Raw genomic sequence first — 25,996 nt, 5'->3', positions numbered from 1 at the left:
AATGTTAACACTAGCTATAAAATGCAAGAAATATAAAGCCTTGTGAAGTTGTGAAATGAAAGGTGAAACAAAAAGAACTAAGTAATGTGTGTGTGTGTGTGTGTATATAGAATTTATTAGAATTATGCAAAGTGGAGCTTCACTTTAGCATTCTAAAACAATAGAATGTAAAAAGAAAACATATGTGTGTGTATAAGATTTACTAAAATTATGCAAGGTGAAGCTTCACTTTAGCATTCTAAAACAATAGAACTCAATAAAAGTAAAGACATGTCAGGCTGTGAAATGAAAGGTAAGTCTCCATCATGCACTAAAAACAATGAAAGTCTCCCTAACCCAGTACAACACTAAGGGTTTCTTTTAGAAATCCATAACACACACACACACACGCACACCTATTTAATCAAACCCACTCAAACTTGACATGATTGTCACAATGTGATCAATACTTCACAAGAGTTCAAATCATGCATTTTACTAAGTGGTAGTTGTGCATTGCTGGGAGAAAATGAACACACGACCCCACAGTTGAAGCCTACGTATACTTCACTAATGAATCTTATACTCTATTTCACTCAAGAGACAAAGACATGTTGTTTCTACTCAGAACAAACTAAAAATAATTCCCACATAGAAAACAATTAGTCTTGGAAGTATCCTCCTAAAACTATTGACAGCCACATGTATTGAGTAAGAGAGAGAGAGAGAGAGAGAGAGAGAGAGAGAGTATGTGTGGTGGAACTAAAATCCACCTCATTTTAACCAAGATCCACACTCGGCAATGCCCAATAGTACTCATGAATAGAAATGCAAGAACTACACCTGCAGCAAATTGTCGGTACGACAGGAGTCAACCGTTGCTTTTAGATAAGCTCCGTCAAGACACTTCAAGAAAAATTCTCTTGCATGTAGCATTTCCAGATTTAATAGCAATTTTTTTACAAAGTTTCTTTTTTCGGTTTTACTTGTGTCAAATACTCTTCTAGTAAGCAAATTGACTTCAAAGAATTTGTCTACTTTGCAAGATACATTACATGACCTCCGGGGGTTCACTATTTATAAAACTACCATATCACGTACGTTCAATACATGTTTGTAAAACCCCTTATCTATGAATTTTGTTAAGAATATAATGTACCCTTTTCTTTTAAAATCTATAAGTTTTTTTAAAATTTAAAAAAATAATGCCTTTTTGTATATATATTTCTGTAAGTTTCAAGAATTTTAAATACCCTTTTGTTGAACTCACGTGATAAGTTACATTTTTATTAGGTGACTTACCAGGGATATAGATACATACATATATATATATATACATACACACACACATATATATATATATATATATATATATATATATATATATATATATAGAGAGAGAGAGAGAGAGAGAGAGAGAAATAGATTGATAGAGAGAGGGCGGAGGGGGGACGGAATGAGAGAGAGATAGGGAGATCGATATATATATATATATATATATATATAGAGAGAGAGAGAGAGAGAGAGAGAGAGAGAGAGAGAGAGAAAGCTTTTATGTGGAATTGGTCAGTTGAGCAAAATTATAGAAAAAGCTTCCTCCAAAAGCTCTCCCAAAACCTCTACTCCAGTAAACTTCGAATGGCTTTTGCAAGTCTAGTAAGGCCAACATGATTCTAGTAGGAAACTTTTCTTGAGAGTCTCAAAGGTTGCAATCTCTGTCGGTCCCAAATAAAAGGAACTCCTTTCTGAGTTAGCATATTACAAAGGAGAAACTATCTTTGCAGACTTCCGAATGAACCACCAATAATATGAGGACAAGCCCAAATGAGCTTTAAACTTTATGAACATTCTTCAAATCAGGCCAATAACGAATAGTCTCAACTTTGGACGGGTCCATCTTTACCCCTTCTCCTAAAACGATGTGTCGCAAGAAGTGTATCTTAGGGAATAAAAATTTGCTCTTTTTCACATTTATAACCAATTTATGCTTCCGTAGTGCCTGGAAAACTCCCTGGAAATCCCAAAAGTTGTCCTGAATAATAACCACTCTTCAGATCAATTCGCCAACTAGAACCTTGAAGTCTGTCGAGTATATCATTGATCCTTGTAATGTGAAAATCTATTCTAGTTCATTGTTTCTTTGTTTTTGGCCTCGGCTAACTCTGTAAGGTGGCTGATTTGGTAGTGTACAACGGAGAATCAATCATGTGATCTTCAGGACGTGAAGGAGGAAACTCGCCTAGTACACCCTCAGAGAAACAATTACCCTAAGCTTGCAAAAAGTCTTGTCGTTCCTTTTCAAGGTCAAACATATTTGACCTTCTCAGTTCTTTCAAGAAAAGCAAGTTTAAAGAAAACTGAATTTCATCAAGTGGGACGGACTCGCCTTACAATATTTTCCATCAAATACAATCTCTTTGCCCTTCTCATTCATCAAAGTCGCTTTCTTAGCCCAATAGTCAACCACGACGTTGTTCTTGCGGTACCAATGGATTCCTAGTTAGGAGGACATCACGCCCTTCCAAAGGCATGATAAAGTCCTCGTGCCCTAGTTACCCCTAGCAATGCAAGTAAAGTTTTCCAATGATTGGTGTAATGGTAACATCCCTTCTTGGTGCCGCTAGAACTGCCTCCCCCTGTGGCCTCAGCATGTCGAGTGTAATTCCAATTAGTTCTCGTATCAAATTTCTATCCGAGTTCTATCATACAGTCTGCCAGGTCATCATCTGTCCATACATCCTGCTGCCACATCAACATCAGTAATGTTCAGGTGGTCATTCAGGTCATTAATTTGTGACATTGCTCCTAGGATGAACTACAAGGGAAAATAATTTCATTAGGGAGAAGCTCAATGCACTTAAGGTCCCCCTAGCTATTGCACCCATTTCAGCCATTGTTCATCCTATGACACCTTTTGTGCTTGAAATAGATGCCAGTAATCAAGACATTTAGACAATTCATCTCTAGGAAAATAGGTCCATGTCCTTTGAAAGCAAGAAAATTGATTTGGCAAATTGGCCCATCAAAATTATTCTATTAATGAATGCAAGCTCTATGTAATACTAGCTGCTCTAAAGACACAGTGAGATTATTTGTATAGTGCTCAATCTAAAATTGTGTTTGACCATGAAAGTATAAAATGTCTTACGCAACAGACTAATAGGAAGGGTCAAAAGGCCATGGATATTCTTCAAGAGTATGACGCAAAGCTTCGGTACTGTAAGGGACAATACAATGTAGTAGCTCATGCTCTTAGTCACATGCCCAAGATCAATTCTATTCTCTTCCCAAAACTTTGAAGTGAAATCTCTAAAGGGTAAATCTGAGCATGATGATGCGTACTCCAAGGTGTGGATACATGTCAGAATAAAGGATTCTTCTCACTCCAATGCTAACAATGTGTCTACTTCCTCTACACCGGTTTGTGTCTTTTGAGTGATAAGCTAAAAAGATGAAAGAATTTTACCATAGATGATGGATACAACGTCCACAAGGGGAGATTTTGTGTACTGATGGACATAGACATTTGGTACCAAATTCTTTATGAATTTCATTGGCATTCTTAGTGCAGAACACATAGGCATAAAGAAGACGTATGCACTTGTACAATGACAGCTTTACTAGCCCGGTTTACATGGATATGTTCAAGACAATGTCTTGCAATGCCAAAAATCTCAAGTCAATAAAGTAGAGCACTTGAAGATGGCAGGTCTTTTACATACTTCGGAGATTCCCAATTGTAAATAAGAGAGTATCTCTATGGATTTTATTGTGGGTCTGCCAACCACTTCCCAAGTTCATGAATCATGAGTATGGGTGTTGGTAGATAGGTTAACTTTGTAATTTTATTCCGACCAAGTCCTCTCTTAGAACTCCAGAGTTAGCTAAGCTATTTGTTCACAATCTACACAAATTTTATGGATTGCCTAGCAACACTGGTGAGTGATCTTGATCCCAAGTTTAGCAATCACTTTTGAAGGGATTCCTTTGAATGCCTGGGAGCACAATTCAATATCAGTACTACAGATAATCCAAAAGTAGATGGGTAGATTGAATGAGTTAACTAAGTGCTAGAGGATATGCTACGCGCATACATTAGCAAGAAGCAATCCAATTGGAAATATTACCTCCCTTGTTCGGAGTTTTCTTATACTAGTGCTAAGCGTGTTACATCACGCTTTAGTCCTTTCATACTTATGTATGACTTTTAACCTAGATCACTAGTTACGCTGGTGCTGGCTACTTAGAAAATCTAGCAAGTCAAGGAATTTATCCAAGATCATATGTATATGCTAAAAAATGTTCGTTAAAATGTTTTGACAAGCACAAGATTGATACAAAACGTATGCTAATGAGAAACAATGGTAAATGACCTTCACAGAAGGAGAAGAGGTATCCTTACATGTTTCACAGCATTCAAAAAGTCTAAAAACTGGATCAACACCTAAATTGTCTCCTAGATATTGTGGGCCATTTAAAAAACTCAAGCGAGTTGATGATATATTCTACAAACTTTCTCTACCTACAAACTTGTGTATTTATCTTGTTTTGTATGTAAGTCGTTTATGCATAATTTTATAGAGAGGCCCCCATATCGGTCCACACCTGGCCCTTAGCCTCACATTACTCCCCCCTTGGAGAAGTGTTTTTGTCCGCGAAAAGAAATTAGGTTACTTATTCTTGAAAGGAAGTATCCTAATTCTCCTTAAGAAGTACTTCTTTTTAACTATATTTTCTCAAGTGGTACCTTCTTCAGGTCTATCTTTCCACTTAATTAATGACAACACACATGATGACGAGTTTGTAAATCATGATAGTCAAGAATGTGCTCGGGTTCATGCGGATGCATTGGAGGTTCAATCTAATTGACCAGAATCTGATGATCGTTTACATTATCATCCCTATGCAAGCATTTACATAAATGACTTATATGGGAAACCTGATGGATATGTGAGTTTGCAAATAGAGAAAGTTTGTAGGTCATATCACCAACTTGCTTGAGTATTTCAAATAACCCACTATGTCTAGGAGATAATTTAGCTATTGGCCTAGTTTTCAGACTTTTCAAATGCTCTAGAATACGTTAGAATACCTCTTCTCCTTCCATGGAGGTTACTTGCTAACGTTTCTTATCATCATAATTTTGTATCAACCTTGTACTTGTCAAACATTTTGACGAGCAATTTTCAATATATCCATATTATCTTGGATAAAGTCTTTGACTTACTCAAATTTCTCAGTAGACAGCCCCCACTATTACTGTTAATCTATAATGAAATCCGTATATTCATATGATCTTGGATAAAGTCTTTGACTTATTCAATTTTCTCATAGTAGACAGCCCCACTATTACTGGTAATCTATAATAAAATCCGTATATCCATATTATCTTGGATAAAGTCTTTGACTTGTTCAATTTTCTCAGTAGCCAGTCCCACTATTACTGGAATAGTGGGGCTGGCTACTGGTAATCTATAATGAAATCCGTACATAAGCACAAAAGATCTAAAGCATGTTGTAACAACCTTAGCATTATTATAAGCAAATTTCAATAGAGGAAGTAATCTTTCCAATCAGATGGCTTCTTGTTAATGTATGCTCATAGCATATCCTCTAGCACTTGGTTAACTCATTGATCTGGAATATTGATATTGAGTTGGATTCCCAAGTGTTAGAAGATAGCTCTTTGTAACTGATTGTTAAACATGGGATCACAATCACTCACTATAATGGAAATGGCCTATGAACTTTGAGGATAGCAGATTAATTAAGAGAATTAAAGTGAGCATTTTTGTGAGATCACTTTGAGAACGTAGAGGGTGAACTTAAATGATGGTAGCAACATAAACATATATAGAAAGTTGGGACCTGGGTACGTTCTTCCTAGCTAGTGTGGTCTTTGACTTTTCTCAGACCTGGAGATGTTTTTTTCTAGATATCTAAGGCGGAAAATTCCCTCTCTCTCTCTCTCTCTCTCTCTCTCTCTCTCTCTCTCTCGAATTTTTATGGCCTCTCTCTATCCTATCCCTATCCTTGCCCTAGCTTCGAGTCGCGCGTTAGAGCTACAATGGTGCCACTGCTCGCTGCCCCTGCTCATTCCTCCCTCGATGCTAATTGATTGTAGCGCGCTAGCTGCAGTACTTGTTTGCTAATTTGGTGCGTTGAAAGCTGCACTAGGCGTTACGGCCAGTAGCTACACCGGCCACAGCTTATAGGGCATGAAGACAAGGAGCCGGCAATGAAATTACTGCAAGGGTTGCGGCTTGTTAGTTCGACGCGTTCTCCCGCAACATTTCTAGCACGCTGCTGCAGCAACATTTCGCCACGCAGATATCGATCATTTTCAAGGTTGATTATTAAGGTTGGTCATAAAAAAATTTAATTTGTTTGTCCAGCGCCCATATTTTGATGCATTTGAGAGAGAGAGAGAGAGAGAGAGAGAGAGAGAAGGGAGTGAAATGAAATGTTACATTGAAGTCTGTTAATTAACAATCTAATTGGTGGGATTTAATACGTGTCTGAGTATAAAATAAAAGAAAATGAAATGCTATATTAAACGTCTTCTAAACCAAAATGACATGTGAGATAAACTTGATACAATCTTCGTGGATTTAAGACAATGTGTGTGTGTGTGTGTGAGAGAGAGAGAGAGAGAGAGAGAGAGAGAGAGACGAAATAAAATGTTATATTAAACGCCGTCTAAAGGCCAAAATGATATGTACGTGAGACCAAATTGATACAATTTTTGTGGATTTAATACAGTGTGTGTGTGTGTGTGTGTGTCTCACAAAGAGAGAGTGTCATATACGCGTGTGCGCACACACACACACAAATGAAATTAAATGTTATATTAAACTTCTGCGAATGGCCAAAATGACATGTGAGACCAAATGATACAATCTTGGTGGATTTCATTCAATGTATGAGTATAAAGTAAGATAAAGTAAATTGAAAGCTGAAATGGACATGAGTGTTCGAGAATATTTGACTTTGGGCTCTGTCAGAGGATGTATTGCATCTATCGTTGAAGAGCATAGTTAATTTTTTCCTTTGTAAATAGTTGTATTGAACGTCTCTTATGTTGTGCTAGAATAATCTCTTTTTCTTCTTCTTCTCTCTCTCTCTCTCTCTCTCTCTCTCTCTCTCTCTCTCTTAAACACCCCCTCCCCAAAAAACCAAAGAATTTGGACAATATAATTGCATAAATAAAATGTGGTTTGATTTTTTTCTCTCAAATTATTTTTTCGGCGCATACTCACACACACGCACACACATGGTAAGGTTATCACGGTACTAGCGTTATCTTTAATACTACTCTTCTGAGTGCCAGCTTCTGATCGTTAGCAATTTGAGCAAAATATGGATCACAAACGCTTCCACTACTCTCCCAAGCTCAATGGTATTGTTAGTCAATATACATTTGGTATATGTGGATTGGAAGTTTGAGAGAGAGAGAGAGAGAGAGATCTAGAGTACACTCAATCCTTAATTAATAACGACATGCTAAAGAGTCAAGGACACCTGGCTAGGATTTTTTTAGGTTTCCCTTCTTTTGACTTTTGTCTATACCTAGAGAATTGGTTTCTCCAGGCACCAAAGTTATCCAAAGGGCGGGAATTCTCTCACTCTCTCTCGCTTGCACTAATTTTTCTTGACCACTCTCTACCCTATCCGGAACGTACTTGCCCTAGCTAGGATGTTCTTTTGTATGCTTCGATTCTGTTGCAGCAATGGCGTAACTCCAGTGCATAGTTGCCTTCAGGCCCTCTTCCTCCCTCGCGATAGCTTAGTGCTTAGCTGCATCTTCGTGGTGCACGTTGTGTTGCCTATCACGTCATCAGCTTCATCACTTGCGTGTCGAATTGTAGATCGAAGGTCAGAGGTGCCAGCTCTCGATGAGCGTTGCTGCTTCACGGGCGCCCTCTACGTGTACACGCGTCGTTTCTCCACGTCACCCTCTATGTGAGACCAAATTGATACAATCCTAGTGGATTCAATACAATGTTTTGGTATAAGACAAAATAAAGTAAAATGAAAGCTAAAATGAACATGAGTGTCGAAGGATGTCCTATTTAGGGCGTTGTCCCATCAGTCCTAGCTTGAAGAGCATCGTCAATGTCCATCTCTGTAAATAGTTGTATCGAATGTCTCTCATGTTGTGCTAGGTAGAATAGTCTTGATTCTGTAACGAAGCTCTGTCAATGTCATGGTGGCTCTTGCAGATGTAAATGTCTATCTTTCCCAAGCTTAATGGCTTTGTTTATCAATATACGTTTGATATAAGTGCATTTGAAGTTAGAGAGAGAGAGAGAGAGAGTACACCCAAGTCTTTATACAAAAGACATGCTAAAGAGAGAGACATTTGTAGGGTCCTTTACCGTAGCTGTACAACCCACAAATTCGTCAAGAAAAACACTAAGTGATTCTTTTAGGGGACATGCACATGGCTCGGTCTATTGAGTCTATAAAATTTTAAAAACCAAAAAGAATTCTTTGACACATGAAAAATTTGAGTCAAACCTAATTGGGTCTCCCCATTATGGGCAAAGCCTTTCCTCCCTTATACGGTCCCTACGGTCGGTAATTCCTTTGTCCCTCCTGGTGTAGGTATTGGCACTCTTTGCATCATCTGTTATTACGTGCATCTGCTACCTTCCAATAAACATTACAAAACATTGTTTAATCACTATCTATGTCTAATGCTATAGGTATAGTGATTTTTGCATTACACATGAAACCCAAAAGGTACATTTTCTAATCTGTGTGCTTATTCGATGGAGGTGGGCGAGGAAGTTGTCCTTGAGCTAACTAATTTTTTAATGGCAACCCAAGAAATAGAGAAGCCATGGGAGGAGAGTTCTTACTATTTTTTTGGTCAATCTAAGCCAAAAACCACCTTTTTACATATATGGATTGATGATCATGTTGGGTGGGATGGGAATCTAGAGCTCCTTCTTCTGAAAGAGAGTCTGCGTCTTGTTGATTACTACATAGTCTATTGGCGCATAGAGTCCAGTTTGGTATCTGTGGATGTTATCTTAGAAAGAATGGAAGAACTTTCATCTATTATTCCTTCTAGAAAACTACTTTTGACTGACTCCTATTATCCTCTTTTGTGGAGATGAGCAATGGATGTCACAAATTTCATGTAATTTGAAAGATTTGATGTAATGTCTCAATGCTTTACTTTGTGACAACTTATAAAGACTATTGTTTTTTAATTTGATGAAAGTCGGTTTTAAGTGAAGAAATATAAGAATTTTGAAATATACTCTATGTTCCACTTTTGTGTCAAATAGATGGAGCCTAGAGACACAAGGCTACATAGGTGCCAATGTAATTATAAGTGCAAGCATAGCTCTCTTGGGTATGAGCTTGTTAGTAGGAGGACATATTACGAGCACCTTCGTCACGATCGCAATGGGGATCTTCATCCAAGCATGAGTATTGGAAATTTTGAGCATCCCACCTCCAACTCTCAACCTACTTTGTGGTTGAGACTGCTCAAACGTCATCACATCAAGTACCTAGAAAACAATGGTGTTCATGCAAAGCATATTGCTATGGTGGAAGGTTTGTAGCTCCATCAACCTATAAAAGACATCAGGATGCTGAGACTAGATATTGAGAAATAAACTCGGTATTTGGCATTCAAAGTATACATGATTCACGGTGTCAAGAAACCAATGTACCTACAAGCACAAACGAACTTCAATCGGAGTCGAATTGTCAAACTCTTGAATATACTACTTTTGAAGCTATCGTAGATCAAAATCACAATCAAGGCTTTGAACAGAATGCACCTGCTATCTTCCATGGCTATGAAGCTCCTCCAATTGTTGAAGGTAGTCAAAACCTTGAAGAGAATGAGAATGCAAGGACTCTTGACAATGAAGATCTTCTAAACAACGAGCAAGAACAACAACAGGAGGAAGATGTGGCCAATACAGATGATAAGATTTTCCAAAAAATAGTTAAAATGCAAGCCCTATGGGATGAACGTCAGGTCTCTATTGATTTTCAAGATCAGATGCTAAAGCTTTTGTTTGGAAAAAGCACATAGAATGGTGTAGAGAGTTTGAGTTCTCTCTTAGTAAAGCTTCCAGACAATTGGGAAGGCAACCTTGGTGGCATCAATGCTCCATCATGTTGGCCAGAGTTGAACACAATGTACAGAAGCCTTGGTATGGTAGACAATGAGAGATATCTCATTTGTATGGGTCTAAAGGGTAATACTCATCATCCTATTTTGTATGACCCAATAAATGAGGATAATTATGTGGGAAATGTTGTGTTGTGCTTATGCCAACAACCTGAAGGATGCAAGGGTAGTAAATTGAAAAGGGATTGTCCTCGTTGCTGTGAAAGATGCACAAAGTGTGCTTTACCTCGAAAACAAATGATTTTCTTTGACTATCTTCCTATTCAGAAGCAGTTAGAGCTTATATGTTCTTCTCGTACCGTGTGTCATGACATCTTGTGTATGTGGCGACGCAAGGACAGATGGTTGAATCAGTCAACCACAAATTTATCTATGGTTATTGATGAATTTTGGGATGGTGCCAAGTGTAAGGATCTCCAAGACTTTTGGAACCCAGCTTCAACCTTTGAGCTTCCTGTCATTTGTGAAAGATGTAGACACTCTTACAAGGCATGGCCATCAACATATGCTGCTGAGGAGTTATCCTTGAATTGGACCGAGGATCAACAAATGTATGCTTTTACATGCAAGTCGTGTCGTAGATTGATCAAAAGCCCGAAGGGGACAGTCAAGGTATCTCCAAAGCAATAGCTTCTGGCTCATTTTTACATGCAAGTCGTGTCGTAGATTGATCAAAAGCCCGAAGAGGACCGTCAAGGTATCTCCCTTCTTCCAAATCAATAGCTTCTGGCTCATTTTTTGAAATTTTATATATACTTTTGTATCTTGATTGGATCTTTTTCTATTTTGATTGTTAGGGAGATCCTCGAAACTTTGCACTACTACTCCATTGGGACGGTTTTCAATCATCAAAAACGACACAAAAAAATTGTGGGGTTGTGGAAATTAGAGTTTTGAACATTGGAAAGAACTCTATTTTACAGCCTATACCGATTTTATTTATCCCTTTCAGTTGCAAGAAGATTATTGGAGCCTCTGGAGATCTTTTTCATGTGTTTTTGGAGCCACTAGTGAGGGAGTTAGAGAAATTATATGTAGATGGATTTCAAGTTAATTTCAACTATCCTTCTCACTTGATCGATGCGGCATTGGTCTCTTCAACAAACATCAGATTGCGTGCAATGGTAATGATGGTCACTGGAGACCACTCTGCTCAATGCAAGATTGGGCTATTTAAGGATGGTGGACAACACTTTTGTTGTAGGGACAAGGCATCTTCCACTTTGGATTCATCAAGCTCAAGCTTTCAAGGGAGATATGTCTATGACAATAATCGCTTCCAATATCACTATCCACCTCCAAAGAGAAGTATAGTTGAAATGCAGGTTGCCTTGTCTCGATCCATTAGAGTAACTTCTCAGACTCAACGTGAAGAGATATTAAAGAGTGTGGGGTTGAGTGGAAAATCAAGCTTATGGAGATTATATGAGCTTTATGGAATTGACTTGTCATTGGATCTTGTCTATGACACAATGCACATTCTCTCATTGAATGTTTTTCAAAAGTATTTATCATTGCTTATGAAGAACTCAACCAATGACATGAAGCGTAGGATTGATGATATATCAGCAAGGGCCCTAAGTTGTGCTCCATCAACAATACGCCATGGACGTTGGCCTAGAAACCCACGCAAGTACCATGAAAGTTACAAGGCGGAAGAGAACCAGAAATTTATACAATGGTGTCTTCCATTTGTCTTGCTTGAGGTAGAGGGTTTTCCAAAAATAGTGGAAGACTTGGGACTATTGTTGATTGATGTTGCCCACATCTTTTTTAACTATACCAGAGACCATGGGTGGTCTAAGGAGGCTATAAAAGTAGCACAAACCCTTCTTGCATCTTGGAGAGTCATGAGTGAAGAGTCGTTGGGTGCAAACTCTTCACCGCTTGAGCATGTGGCAGGTATGACTTCTTTGTGGTCTCTACAAACCAGCTTCTCTAAGTCATACGCTCTTTGAGGTAATTCTAACCTAAGATGTATTTTATTCTAAAGGTAGTGGAGAGATTCTAGATGATGTTATTCTCCATGGAAATCATGATGTTGTTTGGTGCTTTATATATGAACGCCTTGTCTCTACATATGTCGACATCAAGTCGAACAACAAAGAGAGTGAAATCTCCTTTACGAACTTCCAAAAGAGAAATCTTCTTACATGGGTCTTGTCCCAAATTCAAAAAGATAAGGATAGATTGTTTCCCTATCAAAGATTATATGGAGAGCTCCACTCTGCAATCATGGCACCCCAAGGACACGGGATAGATGAGGGCAATATTCTTCACTGTCAACAATGACACAAAAATGGAATCTTGAGAGTATCATCCATCATAAAGGCAAAGGAGTTGTGGAATGCTCACGTAGCATATGGATGTGACTATCCATGTGGGAGATCCATTCATGAGAAAGGCATCATCATTGGTCCACGAAGGAAAAACTAGAGACTGCCATCAAGTGAGGAGGAATGATTTATGAGTCAGTATGGATTCAATGCTGCTAAAGTGCTACAACACAAGAAGGTACTATTCAAAGGGGAAGTGTTTAGTATAGGAGATACAGTTGTGGTGAGATATGATAATTATCAAGAGAATGCAGCTTCTGTAGGTGAGTGGAAAGCGCGAATCAAATCCTTCTTTACTATGCAGTCCCAGGAAGAAATTCTACTATTTTTTGGTGCAGATTATTATAGACAGTCAATCCTGGTTGAAGAAGATGTTGAAAAGTTGAATGTGGATCCGATTACAGGAATGAGCGTACTGCAAGTCACCCCTATGCCTTTCTCTTGGGATTGTATAAGAAAAGTCAATTTACTACTACACAAGTTTATTCCGTGGAGGTTTCAGAATTGTATTATTTCCTATGAGACTAAAGATCTAGGCATTAGTAGGCACTTATTGAGTGCTGGATGTGTTGGATGTGTACCTCCATGGATTGAGGAGAATGACATAGTCCAAGTCAAACAGTTTGTGGATGAAGAATCTTCCTCTTGTCAACTAGCATATGCTGTTGTTCGAGAGAAAGACTCTAGTCTAAAGCGAGTACGGCTAACAAAACTTCAAGCAATGAATAGCAGCTATGCCCAATGGAGAACGACTACCAAAGATGAGGATTGGAAGCTTATATCAACTTGCTTATTTGTAGTCCAAGGATGGAAAGTTTTAAAGCAAAGAAGAGTTGCAGATCAGGATGGAAAAGTGAATTCCTACCATGTATGTGGCAGCAGGCATGATATGCATCAAAGTGGATATTATTTATCTCTTGCTCTATGTAGAAGCTATGCTTTAATGTTGCTTTTTTACAATTTTCATGAATGATTTTAGAGACATGTTATTTTATTAAAAGTTTAAAGTGGTGTCGATTTTTAATTTGTGTTCATATTGTACCTTTATTTATCACAAAGCTTAGATGTCTTTTTAATAGTATTTAAGTGGTATCATTTTTATAAAAAATTCATAGCTTAGATGGCTGAGAATGATGTCCATATTCCTTCATATGATGACATCTTTTGCCCACCCGAACCAAAGTTAAGAGAGCCAAATAGAATGTATGGAAAGAAGCTTTTGGAGATGTACTTCGACGAGCAACATAGAGTGTTGTTGGACAACTATAGGATGGTTAGAGGATGGTTTAAGAACTATCCTTTTGTGGACGATTTGCGCCACAATCGCCTTGAGCAACAAAAAATTCACGATCTTATTTCAACCAAGATCGGTGAATTGGCACCTTTGAAGTTTGGACTCGGCAAGGCAACCTACCAATGGGAGGAGACACACATTTATCAGTTTGTGCTGACCTATGCACAATCGCAACAAAAATATGACAAGAAGAAGACTACAAATGATGTAAGTGTGTATATATTTTCTAAGCTTAAAGATATTTGGCTTCATAGGGGCCTTATGAAAGAAATTAACTAAACTCATCTTACTTTTCAAGGCACACGGGACTACAAAAAAAGAAAATGCTGGTACTATTGCTTTGAAAAGTTAAACTGTAGAGACGGTACTCATATTTTGACCTTTCTTTCTTATATATTAAATGTATGTGCCATGTGTTTACTTACTTATCTGTTTGTATAGGCGTCTAGAATTGAGCTAGTAGACGTATCCCCTAAATTATGTGATGATGTGGGAAAGGAGACCCATGTGGATTGTATGCCATTGGCGATACAAAATCAAGCTGAGGGCACATCGAGACTAATTGGTTCATTAAAAATGGTGAGTCTTTTCATAACTTTATGAATCGATTGTCTTTACAAGAATTATGAACAAAATTTAGTACTTTCATGTTACTAAGTTTAAAATTGAAGTCTTATGAAATAGTTTATCCATTATAGAGACAAGATTTACTCTCTATGTGGAAGAAAACCAAAAGTATGGAATCTTCATTGCATGAGCAGGTATATGTTTTTCTCAAGTAATATACATACATAAAAACTAAACGATCATAAAAACGTTTTTGTGTACTTTTTGTCTTCTATAGGAATGTCAGTTTGAAGACCTCAATTTAGATAATGTGAATGGATCTTTTTCGTCTTTTGGAGCATTGTTATCGAATGGAAATGTTAAAAGATTCAAAGCCATGCTGGAGCAAAGAGAAATTCTTTTGAGTGACATGCCATTGAAGGTAATGTCACTAATGGCATATGTTTTGTTTTTTACACATAAAGATTCTCATATATGTTTTATATTTTTTTAACATTAGTTGGGATATGAGACTGTGGATTCTGTTTCATCGTCATGTCAAGCAAATAATCATGAGGCTTCACGAAAAAGTACTAGAGAGAGAAAGGTGACAATCTCTACTTCAATGAATTTTAAATATTCTCTACTTCAATGAATTTTAAATATTCTTTCTTTGACTTGTACTCAATGTTATAGGGTACATAGTGTTAAACTTCTTCAAGAAGATTACATATTTTGTTCGTGGGATTATTTAACAGATTAGTGCAAAGCTTAGAGAGTCTCTTGCTACTAAGCTTGGAAAAGAAACTTCCATGAAGATAAAGAAGAAAACAAAGGTAGTGTTAAAAGTTAACTTGCATATTGTGTAAGCAGTGATCCAAATTTGTTAATACTAAGCTCTTTTTGATGATTTTTTTAGGATGAGAAATGCATTGCAGGTGACACATCGAATGTGTATGTTCCAAATTTTGATGAAGTAATTCTCATCTTTTTAATATTTAGTTATTTTGTAAAATGTATTTTCATAACACCCTTTGTTTATAGTGGTAAGTTATGTGTCTATGTAGTTTCATCTTTAAATGTGGAGGACGAGGAGACTATTCTCCTTAAATACTTTGATCTGCAGACAATTGATGACATGTATCTAGTTTTAAAAGCTAGTTACTACAAGATTAAAAGGGAGGAGAGCTCATTTTTTGAGCAAAAGAGAGGTTTAAGTTTGGAGGAAATGAGAGTGAATTTGGTGAGGTGGTTGGTTGATAGTGGGAGGGTTATCATTGAAAAGCAACTTGATCATGAGTTGACTTTCGATGAAGTGAAAGTTGTTTTTATGTAAGCGATCAAGTGCAGAACAGACCATGTTGAACATTATATTTCATGTTATTTGTCGTTCGCTTGGTGATTGAACATTTTATTGTTTTAGAACCACTTGATTATCTCTTTTGAGTTAATGAAGAATTTTTTATTTGCAAGGAGATTAAAGTTCAATGTTAAAATGTAGTCACTTTAAATCATAAGTTTGACAAGAGTTTCGAGAGAAATCTACTTGATTATGAGTAATTTTATTGTTAGTTTGAATTGTATGTGATAGAAATCTTAATAAATACTTGATCTTCTTTTAATCAAATTTGTTAGTTTATTGATTAGTGTGTTGTTTGTTATAGTGGATGATCCAAAAATGATGCAAAGATGGTACACTGGTCAGTTTAAAGGCTAAAATATGATTAATATATATCTATAGATCAATCAGTTTGTTTATTTTTGTAAAAAAAAAATTAAATATCCATTCAATTTTCTAAATGTAAAATCTTGTAGGACGTCCCTCCAATTTTCTATATAGGAAATTTTTTTTGGACGTCTATCTGATTTTCTATATGTAAAATTTTGTAGGACGTTTCTCTAATTTTCTATATAGAAATTTCTTATGGACGTCTATCTAATTTCCTATATGTAAAAGTTACCCTCATCTAATTTTCTAGGTACACTATCTAGAAAATGTTCCATTTTTTCTACATTGCACTTTTTCTAGTTTCATTGTATCAATCTAGAAAAGTATATAGGAAATTCTCTTTTTTTTTTTATAGAAAACGTTTCAAAAGTCCTTGTGATCTAGGTTGGCAAGAAAGGCATCAATGATGGTTGTATTGGCATCGGCATCGGCGTCTGCAGTGGCTTCGCATGAGGAGGTGTGAGCAATGGTGCCTTGCAGGGAGGGTATGTGCCATGAGGCAAGAGCGAGGAAGAATTGCAGCAACTGTGGGGCCTTCAGACTTGGGATGGAATACCTTGCCATAGTAAAGGCTTGACAAACGGCATGGCAGGCTCGCCATAGGGCATCCGTGAGGACCAAAATAAGGTTCTTTGCCCATAGCAAAGAATGCTTAGGAGTGGGAGGATCAAGAGGTTGCTATGACGATACCATGTGAGAGAAAGGAGTTCACATAGAAGGTGAGAGAGAGAGAGAGACAGAGAGAGAGAGAGAGAGATAAAGGTGCTTCATGGGTTGTGGGACTCGCCTTGAATGGCTGCACGTGAGTATTTTTGGGTCGTAGGGTTGCTCGTAAGGTTTGCCTCTGGCTGCTGCAGGTGAGTGTCCTCGAGATGTAGGACGTATAAATGGCCACGGGAGTGGGGCTACCATCGAAGCAAGCAACACCACCCATGCTGACTACCAAGCTATGCCCACACCTTCTGTTCAAGGAAAGCGTTCTTTGCATGTTGTGTTGGCAACCTTGGTTGCATGTTGAGGTAGCAAACGTGCTACGTTGGCAACCCATGGCAGAAGATGTAGATGGAAGGAAGTAATAAAGAGAGGAGTTCCATCCGTGACTGTAGGCATTTGCATCCACATGGATGGGTACTCCTCTCTTTCTAATGTATATATATGGATTTATCGTTTGCCTTTGTATCACAATGAAATTTGCGATACATCAACTGTAAGTCTCTTCATTGCATTTGGGTAACATGGCCATGTACAACAATGTTGTGAACGGATCCGTCTCTTTGGTCGTTTGCCAAGCTCCGAGAGAGAGAGAGAGAGAGAGAGAGAGAGAGAGAGAGAGAGAGAGAGAGAGAGAGAGAGAGAGAGAGAGAGAGAGAGAGAGAGAGAGAGAGAGAGAGAGAGAGAGTAAGTTTCCAGGGGTTCACTATTTGTAAAACTACCATATCACGTACGTTCAATACATGTTTGTAAAACCCCTTATCTATGAATTTTGTTAAGAATATAATGTACCCTTTTCTTTTAAAATCTATAAGTTTTTTTAAATTTTGAAAAAATAATGCCTTTTTGTATATATATTTCTGTAAAGTTTTAAGAATTTTAAATACCCTTTTGTTGAACTCGCGTGATAGGTTACATTTTTATTAGGTGACTTACCAAGGATATAGATACATACATATATATATATATATATATACATATATATATATATATATATATATATAGAGAGAGAGAGAGAGAGAGAGAGAGAGAGAGAGGGCGGGGGGGACGGAAAGAGAGAGAGATAGGGAGATCGATATATATATATATATATATATATATATATATATATATATATATATATATATATATATATATATATATATATATATATATATATATATATATATATGTGTGTGTGTGTGTGTGTGTGTGTGTGTGTGTGTGTGTGTGTGTGTGTGTGTGTGTATAGAGAGAGAGAGAGCAAGCTTTTATGTGGAATTGGTCAGTTGAGCAAAAATATAAAAAAAGCTTCCTCCAAAAGCTCTCCCAAAACCTCTACTCCAGTAAACTTCGAATGGCTTTTGCAAGTCTAGTAAGGCCAACATGATTCTAGTAGGAAACTTTTCTTGAGAGTCTCAAAGGTTGCAATCTCTGTCTGTCCCAAATAAAAGGAACTCCTTTCTGAGTCAGCATATTACAAAGGAGAAACTATCTTTGCAGACCTCCGAATGAACCACCAATAATATGAGGACAAGCCCAAATGAGCTTTAAACTTTATGAACATTCTTCAAATCAGGCCAATAACGAATAGTCTCAACTTTGGACGGGTCCATCTTTACCCCTTCTCCTAAAACGATGTGTCGCAAGAAGTGTATCTTAGGGAATAAAAAATTTTCTCTTTTTCATATTTATAACCAATTTATGCTTCCGTAGTGCCTGGAAAACTCCCTGGAAATCCCAAAAGTTGTCCTGAATAATAACAACTCTTCAAATCAATTCGCCAAGTAGAACCTTGAAGTCTGTCGAGTATATCATTGATCCTTGTAATGTGAAAATCTATTCTAGTTCATTGTTTCTTTATTTTTGGCCTCGACTAACTCTGTAAGGTGGATGATTTGGTAGTGTACAACGGAGAATCAATCATGTGATATTTAGGACGTGAAGGAGGAAACTCGCCTGGTACACCCTCAAGGAAACAATTACCCTAAGCTTGAAAAAAGTCTTGTCGTTCCTTTTCAAGGTCAAACATATTTGACCTTCTCAGTTCTTTCAAGAAAAGCAAGTTTAAAGAAAACAGAATTTCATCAAGTGGGACGGACTCGCCTTACAGTATTTTCCATCAAATACAATCTCTTTGCCCTTCTCATTCATCAAAGTCGCTTTCTTAGCCCAATAGTCAACCACGACGTTGTTCTTGCGGTACGAATGGATTCCTAGTTAGGAGGACATCACGCCCTTCCAAAGGCATGATAACGTCCTCGTGCCCTAGTTACGCCTAGCAATGCAAGTAAAGTTTTCCAATGATTGGTGTAATGGCAACATCCCTTCTTGGTGTCACTAGAACTGCCTCCCCCTGTGGCCTCAGCATGTCGAGTGTAATTCCAATTAGTTCTCGTATCAAATTTCAAGTTTTCTTTGCCTTCCCGCTGAGAGGTGTTATCTCTGTCATATTCTCCACAAGAACCCATGTGTAATCTGGGATTCTCTATGGCTTATGCCATGTAAGACTGAGTGATGAAGCCTGGGCGTGCACGTGATGCATGATGCACAAAGGGTGGGAGTGGCTAGTAAGTTTGAGGTCGGGACACAAATATTCTTGCACGAAAACCTGGATTGAATCCTTCGTAGAAGAAGGATATTTTTGAGCTCTAATACCATTGTAATAGGCTTCGACACTCCAAGCGAGAAATCAATAGCAAGGGATGCCCCAAAAGCCTTTAAACTCAAAAGAAAATAGTTCCAAAAGCAATTGCTTAAAAATCTATCCAAAAACTAAGCAACACATATTATGAAAATCCATACTACTACCACATCAATTTGTCATTGCATCAATCGGAAATCCGTACTGCTATCACATAGCACCTGTCAGCACAAAATCCGAGTTCTATCATACAGTCTGCCAGGTCATCATCTGTCCATACATCCTGCTGCCACATCAACATCAGTAATGTTCGGGTGGTCATTCAGGTCATTAATTTGTGACATTGATCCTACGATGGACCAATTACAATCCAAGGGAAAATAATTTCATTAGGGAGAAGCTCAATAGAAAAATTTCAATGCACTTAAGGTCCCCCTAGCTATTGCACCCATTTCAGCCATTGTTCATCCTATGACACCTTTTGGGCTTGAAACAGATGCCAGTAATCAAGACATTTAGACAATTCGTCTCTAGGAAGATAGGTCCATGTCCTTTGAAAGCAAGAAAATTGATTTGGAAAATTGGCCCATCAAAATTATTCTATTAATGAACGCAAGCTCTATGTAATACTAGCTGCTCTAAAGACACAGTGAGATTATTTGTATAGTGCTCAATCTAAAATTGTGTTTGACCATGAAAGTATAAAATGGCTTACACAATAGACTAATATGAAGGGTCAAAAGGCCATGGATATTCTTCAAGTGTATGACGCAAAGCTTCGGTACTATAAGGGAAAATACAATGTAGTAGCTCATGCTCTTAGTCGCATGCCCAAGATCAACTCTATTCTCTTCCCAAAACTTTGAAGTGAAATCTCTAAAGGGTAAATGTGCGCATGATGATGCGTACTCCAAGGTGTGGATACATGTCAAAATGAAGGATTCTTCTCACTCCAATGCTAACAATGCGTCTACTTCCTCCACACTGGTTTGCCTCTTTTGATTGATAAGCTGAAAAGATGAAAGAATTTTACCATAGATGATGGATACCACGTCCACAAGGGGAGATTTTTTGTACTGATGGACATAGACATTTGGTACAAAATTCTTTATGAATTTCATTGGCATTCTTAGTGCAGAACACATAGGCATAAAGAAGACGTATGCACTTGTACAATGACAGCTTTACTGGCCCGGTTTACATGGATATGTTCAAGACAATGTCTTGCAATGCCAAAAATCTCAAGTCAATAAAGTAGAGCACTTGAAGATGGCAGGTCTTTTACATACTTCGGAGATTCCCAATTGTAAATAAGAGAGTATCTCTATGGATTTTATTGTGGGTCTGCCAACCACTTCCCAAGTTCATGACTCATGAGTATGGGTGTTGGTAGATAGGTTAACTTTGTAATTTTATTCCGACCAAGTCCTCTCTTAGAACTCCAGAGTTAGCTAAGCTATTTGTTCACAATCTACACAAATTATATGGATTGCCCAGCAACACTGGTGAGAGATCTTGATCCCAAGTTTAACAATCACTTTTGGAGGGATGCCTTTGAATGCCTGGGAGCACAATTCAATATCAGTACTACAGATAATCCAAAAGTAGATGGGTAGATTGAATGAGTTAACTAAGTGCTAGAGGATATGCTACGCTCATACATTAGCAAGAAGCAATCCAATTGGAAAGATTACCTCCCTTGTTCGGAGTTTTCTTATACTAGTGCTAACCGTGTTACATCACGCTTTAGTCCTTTCATACTTATGTATGACTTTTAACCTAGATCACTTGTTACGCTGGTGCTCACTACTTAGAAAATCTAGCAAGTCAAGGAATTTATCCAAGATCATATGGATATGCTAAAAAATGTTCGTCAAAATGTTTTGACAAGCACAAGATTGATACAAAATGTATGCTAATGAGAAACAATGGTAAATGACCTTCACGGAAGGAGAAGAGGTATCCTTACATGTTTCATAGCATTCAAAATGTCTAAAAACTGGATCAACACCTAAATTGTCTCCTAGATATTGTGGGCCATTTAAAAAACTCAAGCGAGTTGATGATATATTCTACAAACTTTCTCTACCTACGAACTTGTGTATTTATGTTGTTTTGTATGTAAGTCGTTTATGCATAATTTTATAGAGAGGCCCCCATGACAGTCCACACCTGGCCCTTAGCCTCACATTACTCCCCCCTTGGAGAAGTGTTTTTGTCCTCGAAAACAAATTAGGGTACTTATTCTTGAAGGGAAGTATCTATGCGCTCCTTGCCGCACTGTCGAAGCAAGGGCCTTGCCTAACACTGTGTGCGAGCCATAGACGGCTCCAAGCACACAACTAGCTTAACTAGTAAGCTCAAAAGAGGGCAATGGTGTGTCACTCACCGCTCTATGCTCCTGCCGTGGAGGATTCCTCGCCGCGAAGAAGAAGGAGACGCCGCTACGTCGTGCTCAACCGCTTCACCGCCGTCGTGCCGCCACAATGCTCGATCGCGCTCTGTCTCTCTCTCTCTCTCTCTCTCTCTCTCTCTCTCTCTCTCTCACATAAACACACACACACACAAGGAGGTGAAGAAGAAGAAGATGGAGATGGAGATGGAGCAAGAACACTCTTCTATTGCACAAATGAGAGAATGAGTGAATTTTAGGTTTAGTTTGGTTTTAGATGAGCTCACCCCATTCACACTTGGGCGCCCATGCTTGGCCAACTAATCCCTTGAATGTCCCAGTTAGAGTGTGCCTCTCATCGGCGATCACTCGTACACTTTTCCTATTGGACCGACAAGCCCGGTACCTGACTCTACCAAATAAATAATACAATGTCCACCGTAGGTTACAGCGTCCGTCTCGTAGGTGATAGGGTGTGCGTGAGCCGTGAGGGTTAACATGCCCCCCTTCCTGATGTAGATTCCATCCTCGGAAGCTATTGAGTTGAAGCTCGTTGGTCGAGGTGGAAGAGCATTTGAGATGAATGTCCTTAGACTTCATTAGTCACTGCAAAATCAAACAACATTGCACAGTAATTGCATTTTCATAAGCGATTAAAAAGCATATGCAATTTTAGGCAGACAATTGATTGGTAACAGAATTTTAAACAATTTGTCAGCAATAAGCATTAAATTGCAATGTAATCAAATGCATAAATAGATGTAAAGGTAAAAAATTAAACAAGTATGGGGTCGCTAATTTAACGGTCGAAAGGCACTAGAGATCGACTATTAATACCATGGGTAAGCTTCTTAATTTTCTCTGGTGAATTAAGTTGTTTAATCGCGAGAGCCAAGTATTTCATGTTCGAGGGCTGACTAGAGTCTATACCTAGAGGACCTTGTAGTTAAGCTACGATAAAAGGAATTTCTCATGAAATCATCGCCTGACTGATTACCTTTTCTTTGACCCCCCAAAGTGTTTTCACAGTGATTCAATTTGATGTGTGTGCTTATTTTGTATGCCTTGGGTTTTTTTCTTTTCAAGGAAAAGCGCCCACACTAGGAACCCCTAGGGCTCTAGTACCATAGGCAATACATGTGAGTGAAGTACCAAATCAAGCTGAGATTTCTCTTCCAGCTTAAGATTTTACATTGTGGCACTTTGATTTTTTGTTTGTTCATTTTCAGAATTTTAATTTTGTAACTTTGGGGGGTCATATAACACTGATATACCTCCCCAGGCTCATCACACTAGTAAACTCCCTTTATAATACTTAAGCGAAAGGTCAATAGGGTCAAGCCCACTAGAAAGCCCTAGTACATTTCACACAATGCTGCCTAAATCGGATTAAGAACCTAAGTAACCATTGATTATTAGGAAGGCATTCCCCATGGTATTAAGAGAAGATCTCTAACACCTAACTTGGTCAAACTAGATTAGTCGGACTGCTTGATTTTTAAACCTAGACAAGTGATTATGACAAAAAATTACATTGAATTAAATGCTTGATACTAAGCAAATGCGGTGAATATTACGCTACCAATCACAATTAAAGCAGACAATCATAGATGCAAAAAAGATAAGGGGCAATGGTAATGGACAAGAAACACCTGTTTGTGTCGAGATAAAGATTCCATGAAGAAACACCTGTTTGTGTCGAGATAAAGATTCCATGAAGGTCCAAATCCTATCAATAGCAACACGCTCCTGTACACACTAGGAAACAAAAGGAATACCTCCAGGAGTCACATTAGTGGGAAAAGGTACCAACACTTATTGAACACAACAAAAAACATAAGGAACCCTAACCTAATTATTTGCACTCTCCCTAGAGAGTCAAGGGAATAGGATATTGTAGAGGTTGGGGGGAAACCTTAAGGCTAAACCCCTATCCTCGTCGTCGAGATAAACAAAGTCATCATCCATGAGACCATATGTGCCATCCGTGTAGTCCTGTAAATTTTCTTCTTCATCATAGGTGCCCATGTTTACTAAGAAGGTCACTAGACGCCTATAGTCATCTTGGTCAAAAGGGTAGGCTTGTGAAATGGGAGAAGCGCTCTCTACTAAGTATGGGTCAGACGTGGTCAAGAGACGTATCAGCCATTCTAACTCCTCAAAATTCCTCTCACATGCTAGCGTACCTATTGAGGCGGTCCGGGGCGGGCAACAAGAAGAGTGGCCTCTAGACACCCTTCAAGGCTCCCGTGCTGCTCAATGGGGCTGGGGCACAACACAACACAAACCAAAACAACAAACCCACAGCCAAATCCCAACTACACAAGGGGCACCACCTAGTTTAAGAGCGAACTAGGACGCAAAAGAGGAGAATCGTTAGAGCAACCCACAAACAAGCAAGGAATTTACACTAACCCTAACACCAATGGAATACTCTCACACCCTAAAACAAGAGAGAGAGAGAGAGAGAGAGAGATAGTGCTCGGGCTGCTTTGAAACGTATCGGCAATGATCAAGCAAACACAACTATATATTTAAGAAAGAGAGAGAAAGGGGGAGGGGGTGCTTGTTGCATTAATACCTTCTTACAAATCTGTCATGACAAATCAAAGTGAAATTAGTATTTGTTCAACATAGCTTGCGTAAATTTCACCACAACACATCACAAGAAAAGCCACCCCAATCACTGTCTTAAAGCCAGGGGAGTCCTCTCCACCCTGTCGCCCTCTTATAGTATGTGGGATTTATGGCTAGGTTGATGACAACACCAGAGAACAAGCTATCAAGAACTTAACAAAAAACACCAAGACACTTACGCATCATTGTTTTCCATTACTTCACGTTGGAAGGGAGACAAAATATCCAAGCTTAGTCCAAATCCACCCTCCTTGATTCAGCAAATGTTGAGCTTACACTAGTAGGAGAAATGATAGATTTCCTACTCTCAATTGAATGATCACTCTCTCTCTTACAATGGCATAGAGTTCCCTTGCTAATCCCCTATTACAACACATGCACATGCATAAGACAATGAGCTTCCACTCAAGAGCCCCTTCTAGAGAGGTTGAGCTTGGCTTCTCAAGCTATAGCATAGTGCTCTTGCTTATGGCTCCCCCCTTTTGTGCTAGCTACACCCTCCTTTTATAGCAATTTTGAAGGCTAGGGTTACTCCTCTAACCATGGTTGGGTTAGATTTTCAGCAATTTATCTAATTTCTTTTGCTTGGAATTATCAAGAAGTTGGTGGGGAAAGAGAGAGGAGAGAAATGGAGGTGATAGGACTTTTCATAGTGGGTTAGTGTTAGTAGAGTTAGTATTAATTTACAAATGGAATTGGATATTTACAATGGGAGTATCCATGTAGGATACAAATAAGGAAGAAAACTCTTAAGAGGTAAGAAAAGGTGGATTTCTTACAAGGTTGATGCTCCAAGTGTCTTGAGTAGGGCCGATTTTGACGCCTGTTGATGGTCCACTAGCTTTGACGGTACATTTTTTCTCCACTCTTGACCTTCCTTGAGAGACAAGATAATTGAAGCTGAGTAATCAACCACCATGATGCTGTCTTTTAAGAGAAGAGGATGAATTTTGTGGTTTTTTTATAGATATGGGTAAATTGGAGGAGGAAAAATGAGACTAGGTGGTCAATTTTTGAATGGAATTGTGTGTGGGAGGTATGAGTTCACCATGGTTTCTCTTATTCTTCAAGGTTGAGGAGAAGGTGAGTAGTGTGCAGAGAGGAGTGGTGAGAAAGATGGGGATGATGAGTGGAGAAGTGTGTGTGAAAGAGGAAAATGATAAAGTGGAAGAGAGAGTGTGGCTGCATAGCATGGGAAAACTGGGGTCCACTAAAAAAATCATAGCTCACAGCTCGTAGCTCAAAAAAATATGAAAAAATTTGAGGCAAAAGTTCAGCCCACGAGCTACAACTTTTGTTTGTATCACCTTTTCAAATTCGGAGAGCAAGTGAACTTTAAAATTTCAGCAAAACTGACCGTTTTTTTCCACTGCACAAGGTCTTTGTGGGGTCCTTCTTTGGATGATTCTTTTGAATACCTCCAAGAGTGAGCCCTCCATAGTGCATGTATGCATGCCACCTACCCTTGACCTTATTTGGTAGGTCTATAATTGAAGATATTGTTGAGATTAGGATATAAGTGAATAGTACAACTAAGAAAATCAAATATTGAGGGGTCTAAAAAATATGTACATGTCAAATATAAAT

At 38.3% G+C, this 25,996-nt stretch overlaps 1 protein-coding gene and 1 pseudogene across 8 annotated transcripts; both read left to right on the top strand.

Annotated features, from left to right (window-relative positions):
* The first annotated feature begins 5,958 nt into the window (after nucleotides 1–5,958).
* Nucleotides 5,959–15,799, top strand: LOC147424695 (uncharacterized). Of its 8 annotated transcripts, none has more exons than XM_086499615.1 (9): nucleotides 5,960–6,340; nucleotides 13,661–13,978; nucleotides 14,070–14,135; nucleotides 14,213–14,350; nucleotides 14,470–14,532; nucleotides 14,616–14,759; nucleotides 14,838–14,924; nucleotides 15,076–15,153; nucleotides 15,237–15,799. In XM_086499615.1, exons 4-9 carry the CDS (start codon nucleotides 14,288–14,290, stop codon nucleotides 15,651–15,653), a joined length of 852 nt encoding a protein of 283 aa, XP_086355741.1. In that variant the 5' UTR covers nucleotides 5,960–6,340; nucleotides 13,661–13,978; nucleotides 14,070–14,135; nucleotides 14,213–14,287; the 3' UTR covers nucleotides 15,654–15,799. The 8 variants fall into 8 exon arrangements, with proteins under 8 accessions (XP_086355744.1, XP_086355741.1, XP_086355743.1 ...); XM_086499616.1 differs by having other exon boundaries at nucleotides 6,209–6,340; nucleotides 13,747–13,978; XM_086499617.1 differs by lacking the exon at nucleotides 13,661–13,978.
* LOC147424696 (uncharacterized) lies at nucleotides 6,347–13,585 on the top strand (annotated as a pseudogene).
* Nucleotides 15,800–25,996: the final 10,197 nt, after the last annotated feature.

This window comes from Adiantum capillus-veneris, chromosome 25 (assembly GCF_014529385.1).
Source record: "Adiantum capillus-veneris isolate H3 chromosome 25, ASM1452938v2, whole genome shotgun sequence".
In the NCBI taxonomy this organism is placed as follows: domain Eukaryota; kingdom Viridiplantae; phylum Streptophyta; class Polypodiopsida; order Polypodiales; family Pteridaceae; genus Adiantum; species Adiantum capillus-veneris.
Note: the sequence above shows the minus strand (reverse complement) of the source record. Positions and strands in the feature narration are given on the sequence as shown.

What these genes read in the sequence shown, in the direction of transcription:
- LOC147424695 (XM_086499613.1), top strand. Translation starts at nt 6,218, where the DNA reads ATGAAATTACTGCAAGGGTTGCGGCTTGTTAGTTCGACGCGTTCTCCC. An exon ending in AATCTTCATTGCATGAGCAG is followed by an intron (nt 14,533 to 14,615) that starts GTATATGTTTTT and finishes TGTCTTCTATAG; the next exon opens with GAATGTCAGTTTGAAGACCT. An exon ending in AAAGTACTAGAGAGAGAAAG is followed by an intron (nt 14,925 to 15,075) that starts GTGACAATCTCT and finishes ATTATTTAACAG; the next exon opens with ATTAGTGCAAAGCTTAGAGA.